Source organism: Melospiza georgiana, chromosome 1 (genome assembly GCF_028018845.1).
Source record: "Melospiza georgiana isolate bMelGeo1 chromosome 1, bMelGeo1.pri, whole genome shotgun sequence".
Classification (NCBI taxonomy): Eukaryota; Metazoa; Chordata; class Aves; order Passeriformes; family Passerellidae; genus Melospiza; species Melospiza georgiana.
Window position 1 is genome coordinate 103844636 of NC_080430.1, and position 25293 is coordinate 103869928.

The following is a 25293-nucleotide window of genomic DNA, read 5'->3' on the forward strand; positions in this document are numbered from 1 at the left end:
CTGAGATTTCAGCACTGGCAATCAAAAGGTAGATTAAACAGCTTTACCTTGAAGGTTTGATTGACCAAACAGCAGACCCAGATGCTGAAAAAAACACCATCTGCAAGAACAGAAATACCTTTTAAACTTTTAACTGCTCAACCTCACCTAGCTGAGATTTTAGTTCATTACCTGTTGCCACAATGCTGAACTGACAGTCTGGAGCTGACAAAATGCCACCACATAAGGGGAAAAGGGACGGTGTGGTTGCAGGACCCCACACCCTGTGGGCAGGAGTAGACACTCCACCGTAAGGCTCTGATCAAAGGATTTTTAGCTAACTTTTGACAATATCCACAGTTGCCAGATACTGACGCCTCCAAATTTTATTTGGCTGCATCCAAAACACTTCATTAAACCTCAGGCACTTGTTTGCTGGAAGACATCAAACCAAAATATTTGGTGCTTTGATGTATATGTATTAGTCTAAAGGATTAATTAGGTCTGCAAGAATAATCAACAATTTGAGACAGAAAAAAAATCTCTTTGCCTGGAAGTCTGCCTCTGGAGATAGCCACTGAAGGCTTGACTTGGCCTCACCACACACCCAGCTTCTCTTTCAAAACTACACACAGAAATCAGAGCTTTGACTCCTCTCAAGGTCCAATTCCCCTACCTCCAATCCCTTGTAAATATATAAGTATTGTCATCTGTTTCTCCCATCTTTAAAAATTCCTATGAACTGAATGCTAAACTCCTAGAAAGCTTAACATGGATATATTTTTTCCTACCTGGGCAGTAATGGGATATTTTACTTTTTGTTTCATCATCTCACTCCCCAAGGCTGTGTTTGTAACACACACTCAGCCATGAATAAAAAAAATAATTCTAATTAAAGAATGAAAACCAAGTAAAAAGCCAAAGTTATTACCCCATGAGTTAAAAAAAAAAAAAAAAAAAAAAAAAAGTAACACATGTAGCTACGATCATTATGACATTTTGATATCTGCTCAGTTCCGGACAAATTCTCCATCTCCTATCACAGAGGAAAAGATAAATTGTCACTCCTATCCATGTCATACTGGGAGAGACTGACTATCTGGCTATAGTAGTTAGGAGTGCTGACAAAAAATCCCTAAATGCACAGTCACTAATGATTTCATTGTGGTACATCTTTCACTTGAAAATAATAGTCAGTACTTTAATGGAGAAAATAGAAGCTCAATAAATCCTTAATGATGCTGAGTCTCTTTTATGCTAACAGTTTTACATGGCAAAAACAATTCTTGGAAATGTCAACCTGCCAATCTGGTTTAAGGTTTTAAACCTTTATTATGAATTTCAGAGGTAGACTAGAAATATTTCTGTTAATGGCTTTGTTTGAAATGTCTTGATTATGGATAATCAGGTATGAGCAGTAGATTTTTGCAATACAAGAAGCCCCGGAATAGAAAATTAAAGCTAAATCAACATTATCCCAAGGCTTTCTATTCCTCATTTCCCATCACAAGGTTCCAAGCGGTTTCTGCCACATCCTCCTCACCCAGCAGGTCTTCATATGAAACAGAGGTAAAATGACCCTTTGGTGGTGGGCGATTTATCCGAGCTATTTCCTCTCCTGAATGCCCAAGAGGAAATCTCATATTCTTCCCCTTCTCCTCTCTGAGCTGCCAAGAAAAACCCATCTCCAGCAGCTCAGAGCAAGAGTTAGAGAGTCCAAGTGAGAAACTAAATCAGTTGCAGGCCAGGAATGGGGAGAAAAGATGGCTTAGATTTTAAAGCCCAGATTATAACATAGAATAACCATGCTCTTGTTATTCTATAACATAGAATAATTAGTGCTCTTGTCGTCTTCAATTGTGTCTGCTGATGACCTAGAGTGAAGGTGCCAGGATCCAATCAACACCCCCATTTAAAACCAGTTAACAGACTGTCAGGTTTAGTTGTGAAAATGCCTTTATTAGTAACTGGTTTGGGCGAATCCTGGAAAGCAGTGTCACTCTTTATACACTGAGAATCACATGCTGGTTGGTTGAGGAAACTGAAGCCTTCAGGAGGGCTTTCTTTTTTCCCTCTCTCTTGATTTGTATTCATAGTGAAAAATCATGTAGTAGCATGACAAAATCTTTCTTTAAATACTAGACTCTTTGAAGAAGTGTGGTACTTCTTGTGGAGCATTACATTGTGGATACCTGTGGTTTATTGTGTCCAAAGCCTTCCTCTTCCTCTCACTTTTAAGGAAAGCATCCGTGAACACACAAAGCATGTGTGAAATGTCCATACCCAAATTGCTCAACCCCCAAAGGCTCCCTCTTCCTTCCCTTTGACTAAGAAAATTACTGTCAAATTTTCTCCTGATCATCTTGTAGCACAGAAACAACAATGCTGAAGTTGTCCACGGTGTTTATTCATACCAACTCAGAAGGACAGCAATTCATGCAATATTTCCAACAGCCTGAGAGCACAAAACCATGTTCAATGAAAGGCAGCTTGCAGGAGTGCCAATGGCTCGTCTTCCTGTGCAGAACCACAAGAACTTTTTCTATTTTTTACATTCTCCCCCCCAAAGAATACACAATTTCTTACATACAGTTATTTTTGTAAGAGTTGTGTCCAAGAGAAGCAAGAGACATCTCTGAATTTGTGTTATTTAAATTACAGTCTCCTCTATGGCTGTGTGAACTGGTGGACTATTCATTCAAACAAAACTGAACAGATGCAAAACTTCACCCTAGAGTGAAATCAACACTGTAGGATAAAAACCATTTTGTTTGGTTTTTTTGCACTTACTACAGTCAGGCCCAGAATGAAAGTGACAAGTTATCCCACTACAGGAATGTTCTCACAGTATTTTTGGGGAGATTGAGAGCAGGTGGAGCCACAAATAGCAGAAAAAGCTTCCTGTTTAAAGATTTTTTTCCTTGCCTGAAGTCCTGACCTAGGGGAGCAGCTTTTGGCAGCAGCTGTAAAGTAACTTTTCAAATAGTGTAGCTCAGCCCCCAGCACCAGAGACTGCTGTCCCAAGGTGTGTCTGAAGTCCTGCACATCTCAGCTGTCCCTAACCTCAAGAGCTGGTTTGCATATACTGGAGAATTTTGTGTTCAGCTTAGCACCCACATCTGAAAAATGCTGAGGAAAAACCTAAGGTGAAGAAGAAAAGGAAGGAACAGAAGGTGAGAGAATCCCACCAAGGAAGAACCTGTAGAAGGGGAGAGAGGAAAGCTAATCTGTTTGCCACTGGAAGAGATGGAGGACATCAAAAGAGATTTTTGTTTAAGGAAACCAACTCTAATTTCTTTTTCCTTTCTCTTGTGAAGGCAATCCAGAAACTGAAGTCACATACCCTGACAGCTCACAAGAGTGGAGAACATAGTAGCTATCATTCTATAATTTTGATTCATGATGGTCAAGGTACAACAATTAGTGGTTTTAATACAGTGGTCAAGGAAGCTCCTTCCAACAAGTGATTCCCACTCTTTCACACCCTTAGAAGCAATGTAGGACCTACATTTCAGTTCCCCCCCAAACTAATATGGCAACCTTCCCCTATAATTGCCCATAGCTTATGGTACCTGTGGCAGTATGCACTACAACTTCTGCTTTGGAAATAATCAACTAATCAGTAAATTAATCACAAAAGACACATGAGTATGCAATGGAAAAGCAGAAGGATTCCTAAAGAAAGGAGGACTTTGGGAATGACCAAGCTGTCAGCCTCACCTGTGTGCCTGGGAAGTGCATGGAACAGATCCTCCCAGAAGCTGTGCTAAGGCACATGCAGGACAGAGAAGTGATCTGAGACATCCAGCACGGCTTCACCAAGAGCAAGTCCTGCCTGAGCATCCTGATGGTCTTCCACTGATACATAAGTGGGCAAAGGAAGGGTTAGCCCAGATTATAACATGGCAAGAATGATAACCTGTGCATTTTCTCCAAGGAAATCTTTCCCGAACTGGTCAGGGGTAGGGGCTGCTGGAATTTGCTTTCTAGAGGGACTCCATTCAGAGGTTGCCTCCCAAATTTTCCCTAAACCAGGCCACCCACAGAGGTGGTAGATGCCCCATTCCTAGAAATATTCAAGGTCAGACTGGGGCTCTGAACAACCTGATCTAGTTGAAGATGTCCCCATTCATTGACTGTGGGTTGGAGGAGATGACATTTAAAGATCCCTCTATTCTATGAAGGACCAGACTCTAGAAAACTGAAATAAGGGATGAACAAAAAAAATCCCCAATTATTTTTTACAGACAAATAGATGAACAACGTTAATGAGGAAAACAATTTAAGGGTTTGCAGATTTGCATCTGCTTTAGAACTGTTTTATCATATCATTTAATAACTTTATTCCCTCCTCCATCCCTTCAAAGTCTTTTGTTTTGACACCACTGAACTCAGGATGGGAATTTATCCCGAGCTCCGCACGCAGTGACAATGAGGTGAGCTGCCTTCACCAATCTCTGCACAGGACCCACTTTCTCTTGGCACAGCTCACTGAGGCAAGAGCACGCTGCAGAGATTGGGCTGTAACTATTTTGGAGTGATCCCTGAGAAAGAGCCTTAAATAGACCAATACGTCCATCTGTCAGTCTCAGATGGATCCTTGTGCTTCTTCTGCCCACGTAGGCATTATGCTGATGTCCCTAAATATCAGCACAGCTTACCCTCCCCAGCTCTGGCTACTATTGAGGGAGCAAGTCCTAAAATTTGGGTAGGAATATCTTGTAATTTTTGTATTCATTTTGGCTAGAGCTTCCATCTTGTGACAAAATATACAGTAAAGAGAAAAGGAAACAGAGAAATCACAAGCAGTGTACCCATTAAGGGCAGACTGTGTCATTTTCTAGAACGAATGAACCACCATGATGGGCACTTAAAGAAAATTCAGGCTTTCTCCTTCCAAGGACATCAAACCCAAACCCAAATCAAGTGAAGGCTTTGCCCTGCCTCCTCCCACAGAACAGATACTGTCTCCCCATCAGGCATTTTTCAGCAGGCTGAGTGTAGGAACATCTTAACCTTGCAGAGAGCTCCCAGCTGATATAACTGCTGGCAAAACCAATGGGGGTATGGGGATCACTCTTGTGGGGATGAGAAAGAGGCTGAAATACTGCACACACCATGGCTTTGGCATGGATTGGGTTTGCAAAAAGAGCAAGATAGGAGAAAATATTCTCATCTGTGGCCTGAAGAAACAGGTTATTTACCAAGAGCAGCAAAATGTGCTGATTACATATTGCTTGAAGAGTCACAACTGCATAATTCCACCTCTTTACCACTTAAACCTTTTTCCTGACCTACTTGCACCAGCTGCCTCCATTTTTCCCTTTCAGAGGAACGGAGAACTTCTTGACAGATCCAGGCAAAGTGTGGCACTCTGCCGAGCTGGGCTGCCTTTCAGCCAGCCAGGCTTTGGGCAGTGGAGCCAGGCTTACCTGCACAGTGCCAGGCATGGAGAAGGAGGAAAGTCCAGTGCCATGGCATGTGGCAATGGAAAGCTTGCCAAGATGGTCAGGTCTCTCTCTGCCCCTCATTCATCCTCTGACAGCTTGAGTAGTGCAATGTCAATAATTCATAAGTTATCTCTGCAATAAGTTACGTTCTCCTTTTAAAAATAGAGCTAGAGAAGCAAGTCTAAATAATTAATTTCAGAAGAAAAACAATCAAGCAACCCTTTCAAAGAAGGACAAAAATCAATAGCGCTGACTTTTTTTCACCTTGCTAAGCATTTCCGGAAAATACCGTCCCCTGTGGATGACAGTGCCCTGGTGTGACACATATTCCTAAGTGCAGCACCATCACAACAAAAACCACAGGCAATCTGCAAAATTTGTTTAGAATCTATGCACCTCACAAAGCTCCTCTTCTCGCCCTGACAGACTGCCTCTCCCTCTTTTCCACGGTGCTACGCAACGCTCCAGATGCTGGGATGAAATTACCGGCGATGTGAGATGAAAACAGTTGGCGCCGGCTGACGGGGAGCCAGCCAAAGGGCAGGGAAGCTGTGCCTCCCAGGAGTGGTGCCACTGAGCTGCCCACTGATGCCAGCTCTGCACTGAGCACCAAACGCAGGGAGCCTCCTTACAGGTTTGCACACCGTTTCTCCTTCAGCTCCCTGACATGCACAAGGCTACATTCACCTGGGATCTGTGCTGGCTCCTCCGAGCCCGGCGAGGAAAGCAGGGATACCAGGGCATGAGATGCCTCTGGAACTACAATGCCCTGGTATCCACCTCCACCTCAAACACTGCATGACACCTCCCACAGGAACAGTTGTCAGATGGTTGCTGATCTGAATTAGTTTCACTGGAGAGTGGAATAGCAATACCTAATCAACTTCAGCATTAATTTAGCTGTGGACACTCCAGCTTTAAATCACAGCTTCTGTTCACAGAAACAGCAGCATGCTGTGACACTCTACTCCTCCTGAAACAAGTCTTGTCCCCACCTTGGCAAGGAAAACCAAGGGTACTATCTTCACCTAGGACTTTTACCCCAGTTGAAACATGATTTAGAATATGGAGAGCATGCACTTATTTCCCCCCCGCCCCCAAAACAGCCCTTGAAGGATTTGCTACTAATATTTTGCAAGGGTTTGCTGCATAAAACCTTTAATTATGTTAGGATATATTAAGGGAAGGAATAAAAACAAAAGAAGGTATTTTTCAAATGAAAATGTCACAGAGACTACAGTTTGTTTGCACTGTCACTGCTGAAGCCCATGTGACAGACAGCAGGATTATTTTTGGTAACTGGGTGGAGGATGGGGAGACTGATACACTATTTGAACTTCTCCACGCCAGTCTCTGCTATTGAAAAGTCACCAAAAGGCTTCTGCTATGTAGTAAGAAAAATGAATTATCAATGGAGCACAGAGAAATTTATCATACAAAGAAGGTTTGCTTATAACTAACTGGTATCCAGGCAGTCATGGAGCTATAGTAGGTCACTTTTCCTGCTGTAAATGCCATCAACTAAACATAATTTCTCCATATGCAAAGGCCAGTTATGGTTCTTCAGAGTATTTGGGAGTAATGGAGGGGGTGAGTCAGCAGAAGTCCATGCCTGGATTGAGAAACTCAGGCTGAGTAACAGAAGAGATTTCGCATGAGACAGATCTCTGGATCTGATCAACAGAATCACTGTTACTTTATCTCAAAATCACTCACTTCAAAATTATAATAGGATTTGGAAGCAGTGTCAGCTGAGTGCTGGCCAGTCTGGACAAATAACAAATACGTATTAAATAAAGACTAATCAGAGCTTGGTGGTATCTTATTTATTAAATAATAATTCTTAATTTCAGATGCAGATACTGCTCAGGGAGGGCATTTATAACATAAGAAAAATATTTGGAAAATGTGAGGGGTCCTGTGGTTAAAAGATATTTTTAAATTTCTAAAAAAAATGTGGACAGTGCATTAGAAGATGTATAATACAATCACTTAAAAAAACTTTCATTCACTTAATGGGTTTAGTTATGATTATTGCCTAGGACTTCATTACTTAAAACTGTCACAAGCACTAAATTCTAAACAGGGTTATTGAGTCAACATATTGTTCTTGCTTAGTCCTTTTGGTGTTACTTGAATCCTGTCCTGTTTCTCATAAATTTCCCTTCGTGTAAACTCACTGATAGCTAAAAAAAGGCAATGTATTACAAAAATCAAGGAATTTTCACAGTATATCCCTACATCAGTGAGTAAATTTTCTTTAAGAAATATCTGAAAAACACTATGTGCCACTTTAATAAATATGTATAAATTCCTAGCTTATGAAAACATAGGGTAATGTTTTATGCAAACAAGTGTGTTTTCACCAAAAATAATTTCTTTAGCACTTGTGTACCACTTCACACCAGATCTGTATTTATATCAGAGCAAAAAGTGGGAAATCTGATTTCAGCTTGGGATAGTCACACTTTACACACATGCAGCACGTGTTTTGTCCTACTTACAAGGTTCATGGCAATGAAAATCACTGTCACACTCAGCTCCAGATTCCACACACAGCAGCTTCCAGATTTCATTTTGCTGTGTTATGCTTATAGAGCTGAATTCTTCTATGAGCAAAATGCACCCCACCCCTACTGATGTTAAACAGAGTACTGCACTTGCACTTTGGAGCAGAACTTGACTCAAAATAATATGCCTGAAAGACTTGTCAACTTATCTTGTGTATTTCTATCATTTTTATAAAGTTCTGAATGTAGGTTTTCACTCTGTTATACAAATATTTTAACAGAAAACTTTCTTTGACTCTTAAAAGCAGCACTTCTTGAACAGTGCCTCAAAAATAAGGTGCTGCAGGGGAGGAGCAGAGAATGAGCTTAGGCATTGCACCATCCAAAGCCGGAAAAGCTCTTGGATGAAAGAGCATTTATAGAAGTCACTGTCCTAAGAAGCCCACAGGTAACCTGGGAAAGCCCATTTACAGTAGGTACAGGTTCTCATCTCAGTCTGTGTCCTGAAGAGGCACGTTGGAGGCATTACTATGGGCCAGAGGACTTGTACTTCTTCCCTCTTCAGCAGAAATGAATGGAAACAGGATTTCTTGCCTTTTGCCTCTACCCTTATTTGTAAGAACACCACTGAACGTGAGCTGCAGCCATGGCCCCCTGTCAGCTGGAAGTGGTTTCCTGAGTGAAGATGCCCAGGGAACAGCACCTGGGTCTCTGACAGTCCCAACAACCTGAAGGGCTTGAAGCACTTCAGCTGAAGTTAGGAGCTGGCCAACACAACTTCAGTGTCACAGGTGAGGCTGCTGCTACAGCAGAGGTCCTTGCAGACACAAAGGAACACCTCTGGTTGCTGCCCCTCTGGTCCTTCTGCTTTCAGTGGCCGTAAGAAAGATTGTCACCTGCTCAGTATGGCCAACGCACAACCAGTAAATTTCTTCCCAGTAAGCCCCTTTCTTCCCAGTTACACAATTCTCATTCATTTCTTGCTAGCCCATTTCACAGTACTCACACTAAATCTCCCAGCAGCTGCTGCCCCTGACCTTATTCCTCCTCTCCCTTTGTCTGCTCTGACAGGGCTGCCCATCCCCAGCAGTGTCACTGCTGCCACAGCTCTGCCTTGCTCTCCACCCTGGCTCACCCCACCAAACCCAGACAAAGGACATGGGAAAATACACACTTAGCAGCTGCAAACAAGCAACCAACTCATTGTCCTCAGGGGGAACAGGAGCTGGTCCCGTGCCATCTCAGTGCTTTTCTTCAATAAGTAGCAGAAATGGTTTGTTCTTCCCCAGGTAGGGAGCTCTCAGAGACAGGATTATTCTGAAAGGTACTGCTGGCAGGGGAATTAATGACTGCTGTACATAAAGGCACCCAGCACTTGCCAAGCATGATTTCCTAGTTATTTACACTTAGACTAAATATAGATCATCCTTTTGTGAAGTATCTTTCCTGAGAAAGTATAAGGAAGAATTCCCTTAAGGATGCCCTGGTGGCTCCAAAGAAATGAAGTTTGAGGTGAATTAGATGTTGAGTGGAGATGTTGAGTTCTCAAAGAAAATCCACTTGCTATTGTCAAGCCTTTGAGTAAAAGCTCTGATGTGTAGATGCTCAGAAGAGAATTGGTAAGGTCTTTGCACTGCTGCAAAGGAAAGGAAACTTTGAAAAAAAGTGTTCTGAGCGCTTTCTGGTTGATTGATTGAGAAAAATTCTTAATACACATCGATATTTCTCATGAGGTGCATTAGGATATTAGGAAGGGAGAAATGACAGCTGCAGGGATGTTGCTGAGGTAATTTGTTAGTGATGGAGTCATTTTTTTTCTGTCCTGGCAGCCTGCTGACTCAAATGGCAATGTTAATAACCCAGACAACACGAGGAAAAAGCAAGCAAGCCTTGGCAGGGATATGTGTTCTTATCAAATCTGTGAGGGCACACTGCCTTTGCTTCCAGAGTTGTAAGGAGGAAGCGGCTTTGTTAAGTCACAGAAAATCCTAGCAAATTCCTAGAAGGGGCAGTTCTCACAAACATCCCAGGATATGCTACAAAAAGTGTTCACAGCAGTAGAAAAACACTGCAGCTCTGATGGAGAATGCCACAGAAAAAGGTATCAGAGGGTGGTGCAAAACCAGTTGAAATGTTCATAGTAAAAAGGACAGAAAGGGAAGATTTGAAAAATGAAAACTGAAAAGGTAGGTGAGTGTAATCATGGAAAAAATCAATGAACCACAGTGCTTCAGCAGATAGAGAAGACTGACACACAAAAAACCTTGCTACAGTCAGTGAAGTTAAAAAGCATTCAGTGAGAAAACATTATTAGCCAGTGAAAGAAGTATCTTCAAAAGAATCAGTGACAGTACTTCAGGCAAGAGTAGCAGATGATGAACAGTGATAAATGAGTAATATCTGAAAAATTTAGGAAGTATTATGGGAAAGGAAAGAACTATATTATCTTTTGGCTGAGAGAACTGAAAGCAAAAAAGGAAGTACAGTGGCATGAGTAAGCAAAGTGAATGCCAGGATACTGATGAAGACATTCAGAGAAGAATGATGTCTAACTGGAAGACATCAGAATTGGACAAAATTCACAAGCATCTATTAAATATCTTTATCAACTCATATCTTAGCTCAAAACACAGGAAATGCAGCAAAAGGCTGAAGGGATGGAGCACATTTATGAAAAAAAGACAAAGGGAAAGAAGGAGGTGGCATCCTAAAAACTTGCAAGTGACTCACCAGTTATCTGAGAGCTCCTTAATGAAACAATCAGTGAAAATCAGAATATTTTTTGATGGGGAGCATTTGGCAGATACTAGAACAGACAAGGGCCAAGATGCTGTTTTGATAGATTATGCAAAAGCTTGTGAAAGTGTGTCATGGAATGGGAATCCAGAAGCACCTGGGAAAGGAAGTGCTTTAGCAGCAATTCGCAGGGAGAGAGGAGAGGAGAGGAGAGGAGAGGAGAGGAGAGGAGAGGAGAGGAGAGGAGAGGAGAGGAGAGGAGAGGAGAGGAGAGGAGAGGAGAGGAGAGGAGAGGAGAGGAGAGGAGAGGAGAGGAGAGGAGAGGAGAGGAGAGGAGAGGAGAGGAGAGGAGAGGAGAGGAGAGGAGAGGAGAGGAGAGGAGAGGAGAGGAGAGGAGAGGAGAGGAGAGGAGAGGAGAGGACTGTGAAGGATTATTTTCACAGTAAGACACATTGAGAAATATTATTTAGTGACAAGAGAGGAAAGTCTCTCTTATATGTACTTAATAAAACAACTTGAAATTACATGGTCAGTAGGAGGCAAAAAAAATCCCAGTTAAAACTGTAAGACTTCCTTCTTAAGGAATTAATTTTTTTATTTATGTAGAACAAGCCTATATACCCAATAAGTCCTGTTGAAAATATCACAGGAGATCAAAACAGGTAATGGTGAAAAAAAACCTGAAAAAACAGCACTAAACATGATAAATGTTAGAAATTCTTCAAAAGATTATGATAAACACCAAAGGTGGCTTTAAAGAAAGAGTGCTTTCAGAGACATGTACAATTCCTAAAGGTATTTCAGCATGCAAAATACATTAAAGATAATCAACATATATGCCATCCACTGCAGTGAGAAATGGGAGCCGAGGGAATTGCACGGCACGCCAAAGCAGAAGCGAGCACTGAATTAAGCAATAAATATGAACATAGATGGGAGAAAGCCTTTCTGTCGATCCAATGATAGAGAATAGTCAAGGATATTGCAGAGAATGAGCATATGGTTGCAGGAAGCTATATCAGAGGGTGAATACTGTCTAACTGGGTCTCAGGCAGCGCTCCAGGACCAGAGAGGAAAACGCTCCTTGTAACTGTCAGCCCTTGGATAGAAGAGATGCAGAGTCAGGGTGGACTGGGGAGAAGCTACATGGCTTTGGGGTCACTTTTGTCCTGATATATAAAGCACTAGCTTTCCAGTGGCGTGCCCATAATATATTCCTTGTACACATTAAATGTTCCTAAAGAGGCACCGCTTCTGGTAGTTATTTGAACGCATCTTGAGTGAAGAACTTATTTTTTTTAGCGATGTCAACAACACTGCAAACACACTTATCTGACACATGCGTAGCTGTGTTTCTGCAGCTTTTGGCTCATCTGTCCTTGTGTGACCTGCAAAGGACTCCAACCTCATCTTCTCACCTCCAGTGACCTTGTGAAATTGTGACTGCCAGAGAAACCACAACTCACGGCATGTGAAACCAGAATTTCTCTACTACTACTACTACATCTCATGATCCCTCTTATGCCCTGCTTTATCTCCACATCAGCATGAATACATCCCATCATTCTACCTGCTATCTCTCCCTTTCCCTACCTGTCCTCCAGCTTTTGCCTCTTACTGGCAAGCAATGCATACAAAGTAAGGGTGCATTCACCTCATCTTGCAATCCAGCAGAAAGACAGCTGACAGCTGCAACAATCTAAGCAGGAAGGTAAATTCAGCCTGGTTAGAGCTAGCTTGAGCCTTCAGCACTGCTGGACCATTTTTTCCCTCACTTCTCACCCACAATTTAATTTCTGCTTGAACCCCAAGGCCATCAAGCAGTACCCAGTGGACCTGCATGTTAATCAACAACAAGCAATAAATTAGGTACTGTTGATGAGATGGCATTTTTTTTACAGAGCAGAGACTGCAGACCCTGTAATATGGTATCATGTCCACTTAGCACAGCATTCACAAATAACATTGAAGAAGGAGAAGAATAGCTAAAACATAATGCAGACTTTATCTTTTGGGCCAGGTTCACAAGTAATCTAAGCAACACTGATATGTGAACCAGCTGATGATCTGCTCTGTTAGGTACAAAGGCTCCAAAACTCCTGCACTGGACTACTCATAACTCCAACGCACAGAGAAATTAAATTGGGACTGTCCTTATAAAACTGAGCCAGGCTTTGTGCCAGTTGACTCACAAGTAATGTTGGAAAGATTAAAATAACACATAATTGCACCAGCTCTCTAAATCTGACCAGGGCTCAGCGGATAAATGTCTTACCTCATTACTTTTAAATGCTCTATCTCAATCTGGTTTAAAACAGAGCAGGGGCTGTGAACTGCCAATCTGCTGTTCTGTTAAGAGAACAGAAATACCACTGCAGATTGGGATGTAGGCTCCAGCAAAGAGCTGTGGCTTAGAATCTGGCTTCCCTTTACGGTCCCCTGCTCCTCAGCTCACTTGCTTCCAAGGATCATCACTTCACCCAGTGTGACTGTGTGTCAACACCAGTTGAAATGATCCCCTTTCTCAAGAGACAGCATTTCTGTGCCTGAAGTGCAATGTTATTTATACATTACAGACCACATTCTGGCTGCCCAGCTCATGCTGATAGCTCCACCACTACCATAACTGAGGAGTACCAGCCAGAACAGCGGCTTGCCTATCTGAGCCCTGCTCTCAGAGACAAGTCATGCACAATTCATTTGACTTTCAAGGAGGTGGAAGTCCCAGTCTGTGTAAAGAACAGCCAGAGCTAGCTGGAGTCAAATCAGAAAGAGCAGGAAGAGAGTTCTTAAGGAGACAGTTTAAAATGGGACAGAAGCCCTGTGAGAAGCCCCCAGACAAGAAGTGGAGCATCACTCATCTACATCTCTATTGATTCTAAATTACCAATGACGTATCTGGGACGTATAACAAAGGAGACCTTTGGGACAATTGTACAAGTAATATCAGCAAGCACTTCATGTAAGAATTAGTAGTCTAAGACATCTCTGTGCCAAATTTCCATTCTAACTCCATGCTCTGCATGGCTTTTCTGACAATTGCTTACCTCTTTTAACTTGTCCAGCTCATTTTGCAGCGTCTGCTTGGATACTTCCACCTCAATGATTTGCTGCCGAAGGACTTCATTTTCATCTTCTGCTTTGACTCGTTTCTCCTCCACACTCTCCAGCTCATGGTGCAGTCTGACAGAAACATCTTTGGCTACCTGGTCAGAAAAGCACAAATGCATGAGGATCATCCACGAGGAGCAACAGCTAGGGTATGTCTCCTACAGTAAGAAGCACATGACAGCCCTAGACAGCCAAGAGATTTTTAATTCAATTATGACACTGTTGATGGAACACTCCAAGCCTTCCAAGTACCAAAATGAATATTCATTTCTAATAAAGGAATCCAGAATTAAAATATATTTGATTACCCATCTCCAGCTCCCTCTCCACATTATGCTAAGGCAATGTCATGAACAGCAGGAGGAAACAAGCAGGCACCAAAGCCGCCCATCAAAGTCCCAGCACATCACACAGATAAAGCCAAAGACAAGGAATTGTGCTGTAATGCTGACAGGCCATCCATCAAAGCAGTGTGAGCAGCAGTCACAGCCACACAAACTGGCTGCTCTAGCAGCAATCACCACTAGGCAAGAGTGATATGAAAGCACAAAAATATATGCTAGCTTAGGATTTCTGAGTCCAGCCTAAAAAGAATAGATATTTACTCCAAAAACATCTATAAAGGTGATACATCATACAAGACAAGGAATTATGGAATTACAAGAAGTCAGTAATAAAAACACTCAATGTCTCTTTCATTGAAATCTAGGTACAAGATTTTTACTGAGTAATGTATCATTGCTATTGTTATAAGGTTATAATTTGGTTTCCATCATAAAAGAAAAAATGAGATCTGACATATTAAAAGGTTTGATGACTGGATATGCCACTCTCATTTCCTCTGCTGACAACAAATCATTCTGGTTTCAGAAGGTTTTATGTTTTGCACTTATAAGTACAATATTCTTAATAATTCTAGTTGCAAGCAGTCCTCTCTACAGAAGATATTTTAAAAACAGCTGCAAGATGGCAATATCAAGAAAGATGAGTAAAGCTAGATAAACATCATGTCTACACAAAGCTTTACTTGGTCTTGATGGAAGCATTTCTGAAAGATACAAAAACTGTTTCAGTATGAATATAATTTTGACAGGTATTTGTGTTTGTAGGGAATGAGCATTTTGATTCTCTATCTGCCCTGCAAAAATACTATAACACTCTGTTCCTGTTACAAGTAACTCACTAGACACCAAGAAATGCACCTTAGACTATTTTTTCCCAGTTACTTTGCATAAGCAAGAAGTGAAAAGGAAGGAAACAGCATGAACTGGAAAAGGCATATCAGGTTTTGTTTACACAGTATTGCAAAGCTAAGGTTTTCAGTAAAACCAGTAAATCAAGACCCTTTAAATCTTTCAAATGCAGAAATGTAACTTGACTGTATTTCTTTCATTTTGAATCTGAACACATGTTTTTTTACTCACTGACACATCTTTTTATGGCGATGAGCTGAATATTTGCTCTCCACCACAGCAGAAGGAAATTGGTTGTGACGTTTGGAGAACTACTGCTTGTTTCATGTGTCACCCTCACTTCCATTGCAGAGAGCCACATCACAGTCTGCTTCTTTTGCTGTGAGTATGAATCTCTCAACCCACCTTTAAATCTTGTTCCAGGCTCCTAATGAGCTCTCCATCCACATGGCCTGTTTGTGCAACTTTCAAGCTTTTCTGTTCTGCTTTCCTGAGACGATATTGCAGAATGCGGCAATTCTTGTTCGCCCGGTCCAGCTCTCGCCGGAGCTCCTGCAGCTGGTAAACATCTTCCTCTAAATAGCTGTCACGCATTTCTTCCATCTCAGCCCGAAGTTCATCCAGCTCATCCTGTGAGAAGGCAAAACAGTGCTCCATCATACCTCTAAATCTCACCCATGGGAGCAAAATAGGAAACACGCTCGCTAGGATACCACATTATTGAAATGATACAGATTGCAACGTGCAGCTCCAGAAGCCACAGGAACAGAAGTTTTAACCCAACACTGAGTAATTATGCTGAACCAAATTAATGGATACTTGTCATATTTCTTTCAACTGCATGGATAATTAAAAACAAACCAGATGCTCATGTGTCCTGAAACTGGTAACCTTCATTTTACCATCTCAAGTTAAAATTAAAACTGCACAATACTTTACCACGATTTGAACTGATCTCTTGCTTTACTTAGAATACAGTAAACCTACTTAACCAAGCACTCCAACAGCTCTGTGTGGTGTGCCTTTTTAACAACCAACACCTCCTAAAAATGAAATTTTTAGGAAAAAACGAGTCCCTGGCATGAAATACTGAGATGCTTCACATGGAAATGCTGTCCCATCTGAGCCTAACACTGTGCACTGGCTTAATGACACATGGATTGTGTGCAGGAGAAAGTGTGGTTTTGCTGTGTGCACACACATCTCAATAACAGGACCACAGGAACCAAACAATGTTTTCCCATGTGTTCCTATGTGCCCATGGGAATAACCTGCTGGTTCTTTTCTGGGCACCATGAACTGTCCCAGTTCCCTGTTGTACCATGTGTAGCACTTGCTCTCTAAAGTCAGATTAAAGATTTACAGCTGAACAGGATAAGCTCTACCACTGCCATTTGTTTAATGCCTGCGTGACTGAAGCTCCAAAGCTAGAACTGTTGTAAAGGTCCTCCAGGAAGAGGGGTACAAAGTATTAAACTACTGCATGAGAGAAAAAAAAATATGATTCTTCAAACTGAACAAAGTTGGGGGGGGATCAAGAAAAAGAGCTAGGAGGAGAATATTTGAAATTGACTATTCATTTTTTAATTGGTTTCTTTAAAATTGCATTCGATATTATAAAGACCAAGTTTTCTGTGGAAAACTTCACTTAAATAAGATTCCAGGAGAACTGGTACTCTGGGCTGGCTGCACTGTGACCCCACTTCAGATCTGTAAATCACTCTTGAAATACCAAGGACGGCTGGAGATTATTTCACACTTGAAATTCCAAAGGTGGCCAGAGAATATTTCACACTTGTCTCAGGTGGAGGGGGCACTGCTATGAAGTCAGCACTCTTGACAAAGCTCCCCTGCCCCTGGCTCAACCATCCCTGTCCAGTCCCTGCAAGAACACATCTGCCCATACTCTTCTGGCAGTCCTCTCAACCATTCCCATGCCCTTCCCATGGCATAACCAGATGACATATTAATCTTACTTCATTGGAGCTTAGATAACCACTGCAGGGCAGATCTTGTCCCTGAGCACAGTCCTGACCCAAGGAAGAAGGGTTGATGGGTTCTTTAGCCTTGTCGGTTATGTTAGAATTAAAGTGTTATTCTTACCAAAATCCCATCCATATATAAAAACTCCAGTATTTATACAGCCATGGTTTAATTTCAATTAGTTGAGCCAGCATAAATTTTGGGTACACACAAGGCCTGTTATTTCCAGAATTACAGCTCTGGGCTCACCAGTGAGGCTTTGCTCCACCAGCACAGCCCACTCAGGACCCTACACCGTTCTCCCTGGATGCTCTGGAAGGACAGAGGAGTTTTCTCACAGGCCCACTATGTCACTGTACATCCTCAATATATTCAGATGTCTGCTGCAGGAGCATCCAGTCCCACAGTCTCTCTGGGACAGGGGCAGGATCAGGATATTTGTGTGGATGGATAAACTCAGGGGTCACTCCCCAGTGAGCTGGATCGTGCTCACACCATACACTGTCTGGAAAGGAGTAGTGTAAGCACAGTCATTGAGGTTACCCTGCAGCAATAACATCCTCACAAGTTCCAAATACATTAATTAAGCACAAACAGCTGACTTCAACGAAGCAAATGAGCTCTGCAGACCAAACCCAGCAGGATTATTTCAAAACAATTTAGGGTGCAGGCTCTATCTACTGCTCCTCAGGACGCAGCCAAATACTCTGGCCAGTTTACAGCCAACACACTGGTGAACTTTTGATAAATGATGTATATTTTTAAAAAGAAAAACATAGCAATGCATGCTTGATTGGACTGGAAATGAGCCCTGCTTTTCTTTTCTGTGTACACACCTGTCACTATGCTTCACATTCATAGACACTTTCAAGAGGTAAAGTAAAAGTTTACCCAGTGAAGATAGGAGATGGAGAAGAAAATGTCAAGGTTTCAGAAACTGATTAGAGAGTAGCAGTGGCTTTTGAACCTAAGAAAAGGAGTACACTTGTGCATTATCAGCTTATTATTGAGGTATTTTGGCTAAGGCACTCATACCAAAAGTAGAGTCTTTACCAATCAGAGCTAACACAGCCCTGTGGAATGAACAGGACCAGAGTTACTTCTTAAGGGTTGTCTGCAGACTCAGGTGTTGAATTCACCTCAACTAGATTTAAGTTCAATTAACTTTTTAATGTCATCTTCAGAATGCTAATATTAGATTAGTAATTAGGTTTTAAATTAAAATTTTGAAACACAAATCCACAATAAAGAAAAACAACTGTCATCAACAAATTAATGGGATCTGGTTTATAATCTGCTGTTTACATTTAAGAACTAAGCAATGGCTTTCATGTATAAAGTAGCCTGCAATTATAATGTCATTGCTCATCTCTTAAACTTCCTTCTTATCTTTATCAAGTTTTGTTGGTAGTAAATTTTGTTGGTTTCTAAAGACAAATAATAAACAATATTTGATTTCAAAGCATTTATTGCAACCAAATTTGGAAAGTGAACTTCACATAATTTTAAACAACCAAATCCCTGAAACACTCATCCCATTGAAACAAATATTTCCAAATCCTATCTGGGCATGGGAGTTCTCCCAGCTGTAAAAGCCACTCTGTTGGGGACTTCAATCCAAAGTCTTTCCTCACAACAAAGAAGTTCCTCAAAGAGTTGCAAGCATTGGCATGAGTTATGTTTTAGGAGATAGGACTGTATTTAATCTCCTGGTAAAACAAAGTTTTCTCAATCTCTCTTATCAGCATAACCATGACTTTGCAAGTCAGTGTTGTGGGGTTTTATTCTGCTTGGTTGGTTGTTTGGTTGTATTTCTGTTTTGGTTTTTTTTTGGGGTCTTGGGGTTGTTTGTTTTGGGGTTTTTTTTTTTTTTGCGCTATGCTTGCCTCTGGTTTTGGTTATAAATACAAGGTTTGTTTTTCTCTAGTGCTCTAGTGTAATTTTACAGATAAATTAAAATTTAGAATACAATGAAGGAGGCTGTACTTTACAATCTCACACAGTTCTCCTCTCTGATATTTTTTGACTGACACAGTTTCTTTTCCACAATTAATTTCTTTTCTTCTTCCAAAATTTTCACATGGAAAGCAAACTGTATTCTGACTTCGAGATACAGCACCCTTTGAATGAGCCTTAAAGCAAGGCAACATGAGGCCACAAACAGTTTTGACTGTATAAGGAGCAGAAACCTCACTGTACAGGCTGCATGCAGCATCAGCCCATATTCTGCTGTATTGCTGCAGAGCTTGGGGCTTGAACCTATAAATTCTGTCCAGCCCAGAGAGGAAAAGCACCAGATTAAATCAGACAGATTAAATCTTTTTGAATAGCAACATGAAGTTCTATTATTATATAATAAATATATAGAGAGGAACATGCCATCTCTGGAAAATCTGGCTCAGATTTTGTATGTCAGTCAGCACACAATTATAGATGTTGGGATAACCTTTAACTAAACCATAAAAATTTAACTTTAGTTACAATAAAGACACCATCTTGCTTTCAATACAGGCCACAAGGCCAGTGACAAGAGTGTAGATGCTTTCATTTATTAACAGTTTATTCTCCTTTTAATTCTGCTGTGGACACTGAAACTGTATGGTGAGAGATCCTAAGTCAGAACTGTTACAACGGCACCTGGAAAACCAGAACAGCTTTAACTCCTCCTCCAAAGTGATCCATGCACAGAAAATGAAGGAAGCTAAGTTAAAGACCCATGGAAGGGGAAATTACAACTGAAACTATGATGGTCCTGCTTACTAAACTGGCAAACTACTGCTTTGAAGGAAAACATGTCAATCATTTGTGAACTCAAAGGTAAATGCAGCAAAGCCAAACTTCTCAGCGTGGTGGTTTGCAAAAAAGGGATGCTCTGGCTGCAAGGCAGATGGAAAGAACAGATAAGCCAAACCCTTGACTTCATTAAAATCTATTGTTCTTTCTACTCTTATTATTGTGAGTTAGAATTAAAGCTCTTTCTCTCAGGAAGTATTGAGCTTCATACCATAGACTTTAATATTGTAAAATTGAAGAAAGAGATCAGAATAGGCACTTAAAAGTAATTAAAACAAACAGGCAAGAAAGCAGCCATTCCTCTTTGTTCATCTACAAATGGAGAGTTGCTCCCTTCCCTAAACAGGGAGGACCTGCTCCAGCACTCCAAAGTGGCAATTGAAATTGGGAGGTTAAGTGCTTCAGAAGCTTCACTTTGCTCTGCATTCCTGAAGGGGATGAAAGCCTCCTCTCGATCCCTTTTAATTTAATGGTAATTATGCTATTATTTTCAGTAAGAACAGCACGAGGCAGAGAGTCCTGAAAGAAGGAATATTGTTTAGGAAAAGCTAAAATGCTTTTCTTTCCCTGTGTCACTCTGGTCATCAGAAAAAAATTAATGGAAGTCTGTTTTCTAACTGGCAGCTCTTTCCAAATTTGCTGTAGAAATCCAAGTTGTACCAGCTCCTGAGCCTTTCAGCTCATGGTTTCCCTTGGCCCAAATGAGTTCCTAAAGGCCAGCTCTTTGGGGTCTCACAGGAACCACCCATCTGAGGGTCACAGGTGGCTGTATGGATTCAGGGCCACACACAAACAATGCAAACAGCCTCTCTGTTTGCAGGAGTCCCCGGGACTGCAGTGCAAAAACAACAGAACCACAATTCCCCATTTGCCTGTCAGTGTGCCAGGCCAATGTGAACTGGCTGGGAAGGGGAAAGCCTTGTGTGCAACTTCCACACTGTGTAGCCCAAATACATACTGATGGGTCATTTTCTGTCTGTACTGTGCAAATTAAACACTTGCCTGTCAGAAGGGAAGCCATTATCTCATTAATACCTTTACTGATGTCATGCTTGTTTATTATTGATTTAATTACAATGAAGTATAATTAAGAACAAATTATAGGAATATGCCTTGTTTATGATTCTTTAAAAAAAAGAGAGAGAGAGAGAGAGAAAGAGAGAGCAAAGGTCAGGCCATGCAGCTATTACACTGAGTAACCCATACTCATCTGAGTCATTCCCACTGAAATGACCAGGAATACTTGCATAACTTATGCGCTCTGTCCACCCAGCCAGTCTAGTTATGATCTGTAATAAGGTTTGAAAATGAATTTTCCAATCATCTCCATCAACTGCACACTCATTCTGTCCCCAGAGCATGCAAGAAACGGATTCCTTCCAAAATCAAACAGAGAGCTACACTCTGTAGGTGCATCAAGATGCACTCCAAGCCTCAAATGCACTCCATTACTTGAGTCCTCTGGACAGCTCTAAAACATATGCATGACGGGGATGTTTTGTTCAAGGGACCAGACTAAATGCAGTCCAAAGCAAGACCATTAAACTGCACATAAATACAGAGGAAGGGTCATCTTCAGCACGTACATTTAGGTCAGCCTGCTGATCTATCTTCACTGAGAGGAATTGCTGCCTAAAATGAAAAACGTCTTATCTCAGAGCCACTAAATAGTGGAACACAATTATGAGTCAAAGAAAATTTGGAAATTATTATTAGGGAGAAATTACATGCTAAAAACCAGCATAAAAGACACATGAATACTGAATTCATTACTCTGTGAATACAGTTATACACACTAGCAAAGTCCTTAGGTTCCAGTGAGTTAAAACACATCAGTATGCAGAAGTGTTATATTAAGTTGAAAATACCTGCAAACTATGAAGACAAAAACACACGAAATCACTGAATTGTACAGTATTGAAGAAAATGAAAATGAATCAGGACTATGTAAAAGATATGTCTATTAATTTACCCAAAAGTCATATTTATAGATTTTGTCAGTACCATTTTCTAAACAGAATGTTATTTAATATAAATTATATCAAATGAGGGGAAAGTGGGGAAGGGAGAAAGAGTGGCAATTACAGGGGGTAGCTGCTATTGCACTGGCAAATCCAGAGCTTCTAGAAAATCCTTGATAAATCTAAGATTCATGAACTGTGATTTTACATAATCTCTGTTTTCATGATTTAAATATCTCAAACCGTCTATATGTAGGAGATGCTGCTGCTGCTGCTGCTAAGGAATACACACATCCCCCACAGCACTTCACAGCAGAACTGCAGCAGGGATGAATATGCTCTGAAAGGCTTTGATTGGGAAGAAAGCAACAACCATTATTTTTGCCTCTTGCAAAATATGTTAATGAACCCGAAGTCCCAGGGCCCCTGATGTTATTATTTAGCTCTCAAATCAGACTAGTTTACAAGTCATGCACCAATCCAACATGGTCTGAAGCTTGTGCGCAAAACCGAGATGTGAACTGAAAAGTCATAGGACCGTGCACACCTGTTGACTCGAGGGCTGGTTTAACTTTGCAGCATCTGAGAGCAGCATCTGGCAGCTTTTCTGCCACATTCAAGCATTAGCTACAGTATTGTTCCGACACATATCCTTGACTGGGGCTGCTGAAGCTGTTGGAGCGCTCATCAAAGGCACCATCCATAGCATGTCTTGACGGCCACCGAAGCCAATGCAGCACAGAGCTCACTCCTCCCGGCAGGGTAGGCGCTGCCAGGACCCAGCTGGAGCTAGCCAGGCACGTGGCCTCGCTATTGTCCCCCCAAAGTGACATCCTGCTCGGCAGCTGACCCCCAGCCACTGGGGTCCGTGCCCCGGGCAGGGCTGTCACCTTCCATGCTCTCCAGGTGGGAAAAGCAGCACTGAGCAGGGATGCGCGATGAGCTCCATCCTGCTAACCCTGGCAACCCTCGCTAAACGGGAAAAAACTGGTGCCGTCACTGTGCATCACTTTTGCCCTGCAAAACCCTTTGACATCCACAAATCCCTGCAGGTTAATAAGAGAAGCGGTGGAATTACTGCCCCTGAGTTCAGCGCAAGGCTGCAACTCAAAGAGCTACAGTTTCAAGTGAGTAAAGAAACACAATGTAACTCATATGACACACATTGTGATTTCAAACAAAAATGAACATAGTTTAGATGCATCAGAGTGGAATACAGGCCCTGCAGTGGTCCCTTAGTCAACTCATATCCAGAATATGTCACAGTTACAAATGAATACAGAAAGAAAAAAAGACAAAGCAAGACAAAAAAGCCAGTTATCTAATAAATCCAAGATAGTATATTGTCTGTGCTAATCCACACTGCAGCAGCATTCCCAGCATATTGAACTTGTACAACACAGGCCCAAAGAGAAGGGCAGTAAAGAAAAGCACAGCAAGCACCAGGTTTATTTTGAGGGCTGTAGGAAGTGTCACGCCTCGTGTAGGAGGCGGCTTTCACAGTAGGGCCACGAAGGGTGCAAAGAGAAAAGGGGTGTGTGTTGTGACTAAAACACCGCTGCTGTTTCTGCCACCACATTTAGTTAATTAAAACAGTCTTAACTAAAGCTGGGCTAAGACAAATAAAAACCATCTCTAATTGCTAAAATTTGGGCCCCTTTCCTTAAGATTCCCCACCCTTCAGAGGGCTCTACACCACAAAGGGTTTCTTTCTGAGTTTCCCAAGGACTTGAATGCTGAATGACACTTCTCCGTGTGCTGGACACTTTAAAGCAAACTTGAAAATCAACCACATGTGTGGGCAGTGTTTTTCTACTACTAGCAGGACTGATGAGCAATAACTAAAACTTTATTTACTACCAGCAGTTACCAAGGATCTCCTGATCCTGCAGAGTCAGGCACATCATGACAAAATTTCTCTTTTTAGACATCAACAACTAAGTGATATATTTTAAAATGCTGCTGTAGTATTAGTCTTCCCCACAGGTAGCTGAAATAAGGTCATGCAAGGAATACATGAAACTGAAATCAGTGATGAAACTTCACAGAGGTAGTAGAAGAGAGGTTTCTCAATGTAAACACGTCTCCTCATGCACTTCACCTACAGGCTTAGCTTTGCAGCTAGTTAGCTATGGCTAGAGCCAAATTCTTATCTAGGGTGAAGCCCTGGAAATACATAAGGTGGAAACTTGATACAAGTTAAAATCTGGCTCATGGTATAAGAAGTCTGAGATGTTTGCAGAAGCAGCAGCTTGCTCTGCATTCTGGGAGACTTTCTAGTACTTAGTGTGTAGAAACAAAAACAAATGATTTGGTTTGTTTTGGATTTTTTCCTTCTGGTAACGCTTTAATCTCTAGTAATCTTTTACACCAAGTCTGTGTGTGTGTGTATGTGTGTGTGTGTGTGTGTGTATCTTCTATAACCTGTGTTACAGACACATGAAAGATACATGAAAGACCTTCCTATGCAAAAGATAAAATTCCCTGAAAAAGACTTTATTATGTGCACTCAGGGCTGCACTCCAGCTGCAGGGAGGGATAAGGAGGAGTGAAACCCACAAAATTTGGCTTGTGGCCATGCTCAGGAAATTAACAGTTTCTTCTGGGATTTATCGAATCATTTGTCTATTTACAGTTGACAGCATCCCTGTTATCCCTTAGCCCCCTCTGGAGAAACACAGCTCACTCCAATGCCAACCAAGGGAACTGCATTGGAAAAAACACATGGAATAAACCCACAAGTAAACAACGCAGACAGTGATGTGGTTTTAATTTACAGACTTTTTTATAGGTTTTCCTAGGAAAAGCAAATGAGGCTTGGGAATTCTCCTGATAATTTTTGCATCACTGGGCTGTTTCCAGCCATTTTGAGAGAGGAGCAGAAATAAGACCTCGCACACCAAGGTGGCCAAGCAAAGCAGACAATGTATTCATTTCCCTCAGAAGAGGCAATAGTGTTAGCTCATGGCTTTCCAGGCACCAGGACATGCCCACCAAAGAAACCAGTCTGTATTATCCTACCAGACTCAGAAATACTTTTAACATGATGAAGTCACAATCTGAATCCAAAAAAAAGGAGAAAAAGAGGAAATAACTGCTGCAGATGACGAAGACATCAAGGTGAAAGATCTGAAGACATTGTTGCACAGGGTGAAAAATTGGGAAAGAAGCAAAATAAAGTTCTTCACCTAAGACTTGCCCTTGTAAACTAGGTCCCATGATCACAGGGTTCCTCAGGTGGGACACAAAAACAAGGGTCTGTCCTAGACAATTCAAACACACTCTTTTTTTCTCCCAGTTTCCCATAGTTAAAAATCACTTTCACTACAAAGAAAGAGAGCTTGACACACACTTTGTATAAGTTTAAGTATATAATACTCATATACTTGTTCAAACCCTGTAATGCAAAGAGATGCTCTTGGACTTCATGACTTCCAATGGCAGTGCCAGTTACCCACTGCTTAAGTGATTCCCATTATCAATTCTGATTTCACTACATCTTCTTTTGCTTCCAGGCTGTCAAATAAAAGAGAAGCTTGTGATAAAGGTTCTCTATGCTGCTCATCTTTTTATAGAC

The 25293-nt window shown here is 41.5% G+C and overlaps 1 protein-coding gene across 7 annotated transcripts in view; it reads right to left on the reverse strand.

The window, feature by feature from the left end:
• Positions 1-25293, reverse strand: part of MTCL1 (microtubule crosslinking factor 1) — a 102177-nt gene that overhangs the window by 75108 nt on the left and 1776 nt on the right. For all 7 annotated transcript variants that reach the window (XM_058038916.1, XM_058038907.1, XM_058038898.1 and 4 more), the window contains exons 2-3: positions 15385-15609; positions 13723-13881 (exon numbers count right to left, since the gene is read on the reverse strand). In XM_058038916.1, coding sequence (XP_057894899.1) covers positions 13723-13881; positions 15385-15582 — 357 coding nt within the window. In that variant the 5' untranslated portion in view covers positions 15583-15609. The remainder of the gene's footprint in view (positions 1-13722; positions 13882-15384; positions 15610-25293) is intronic.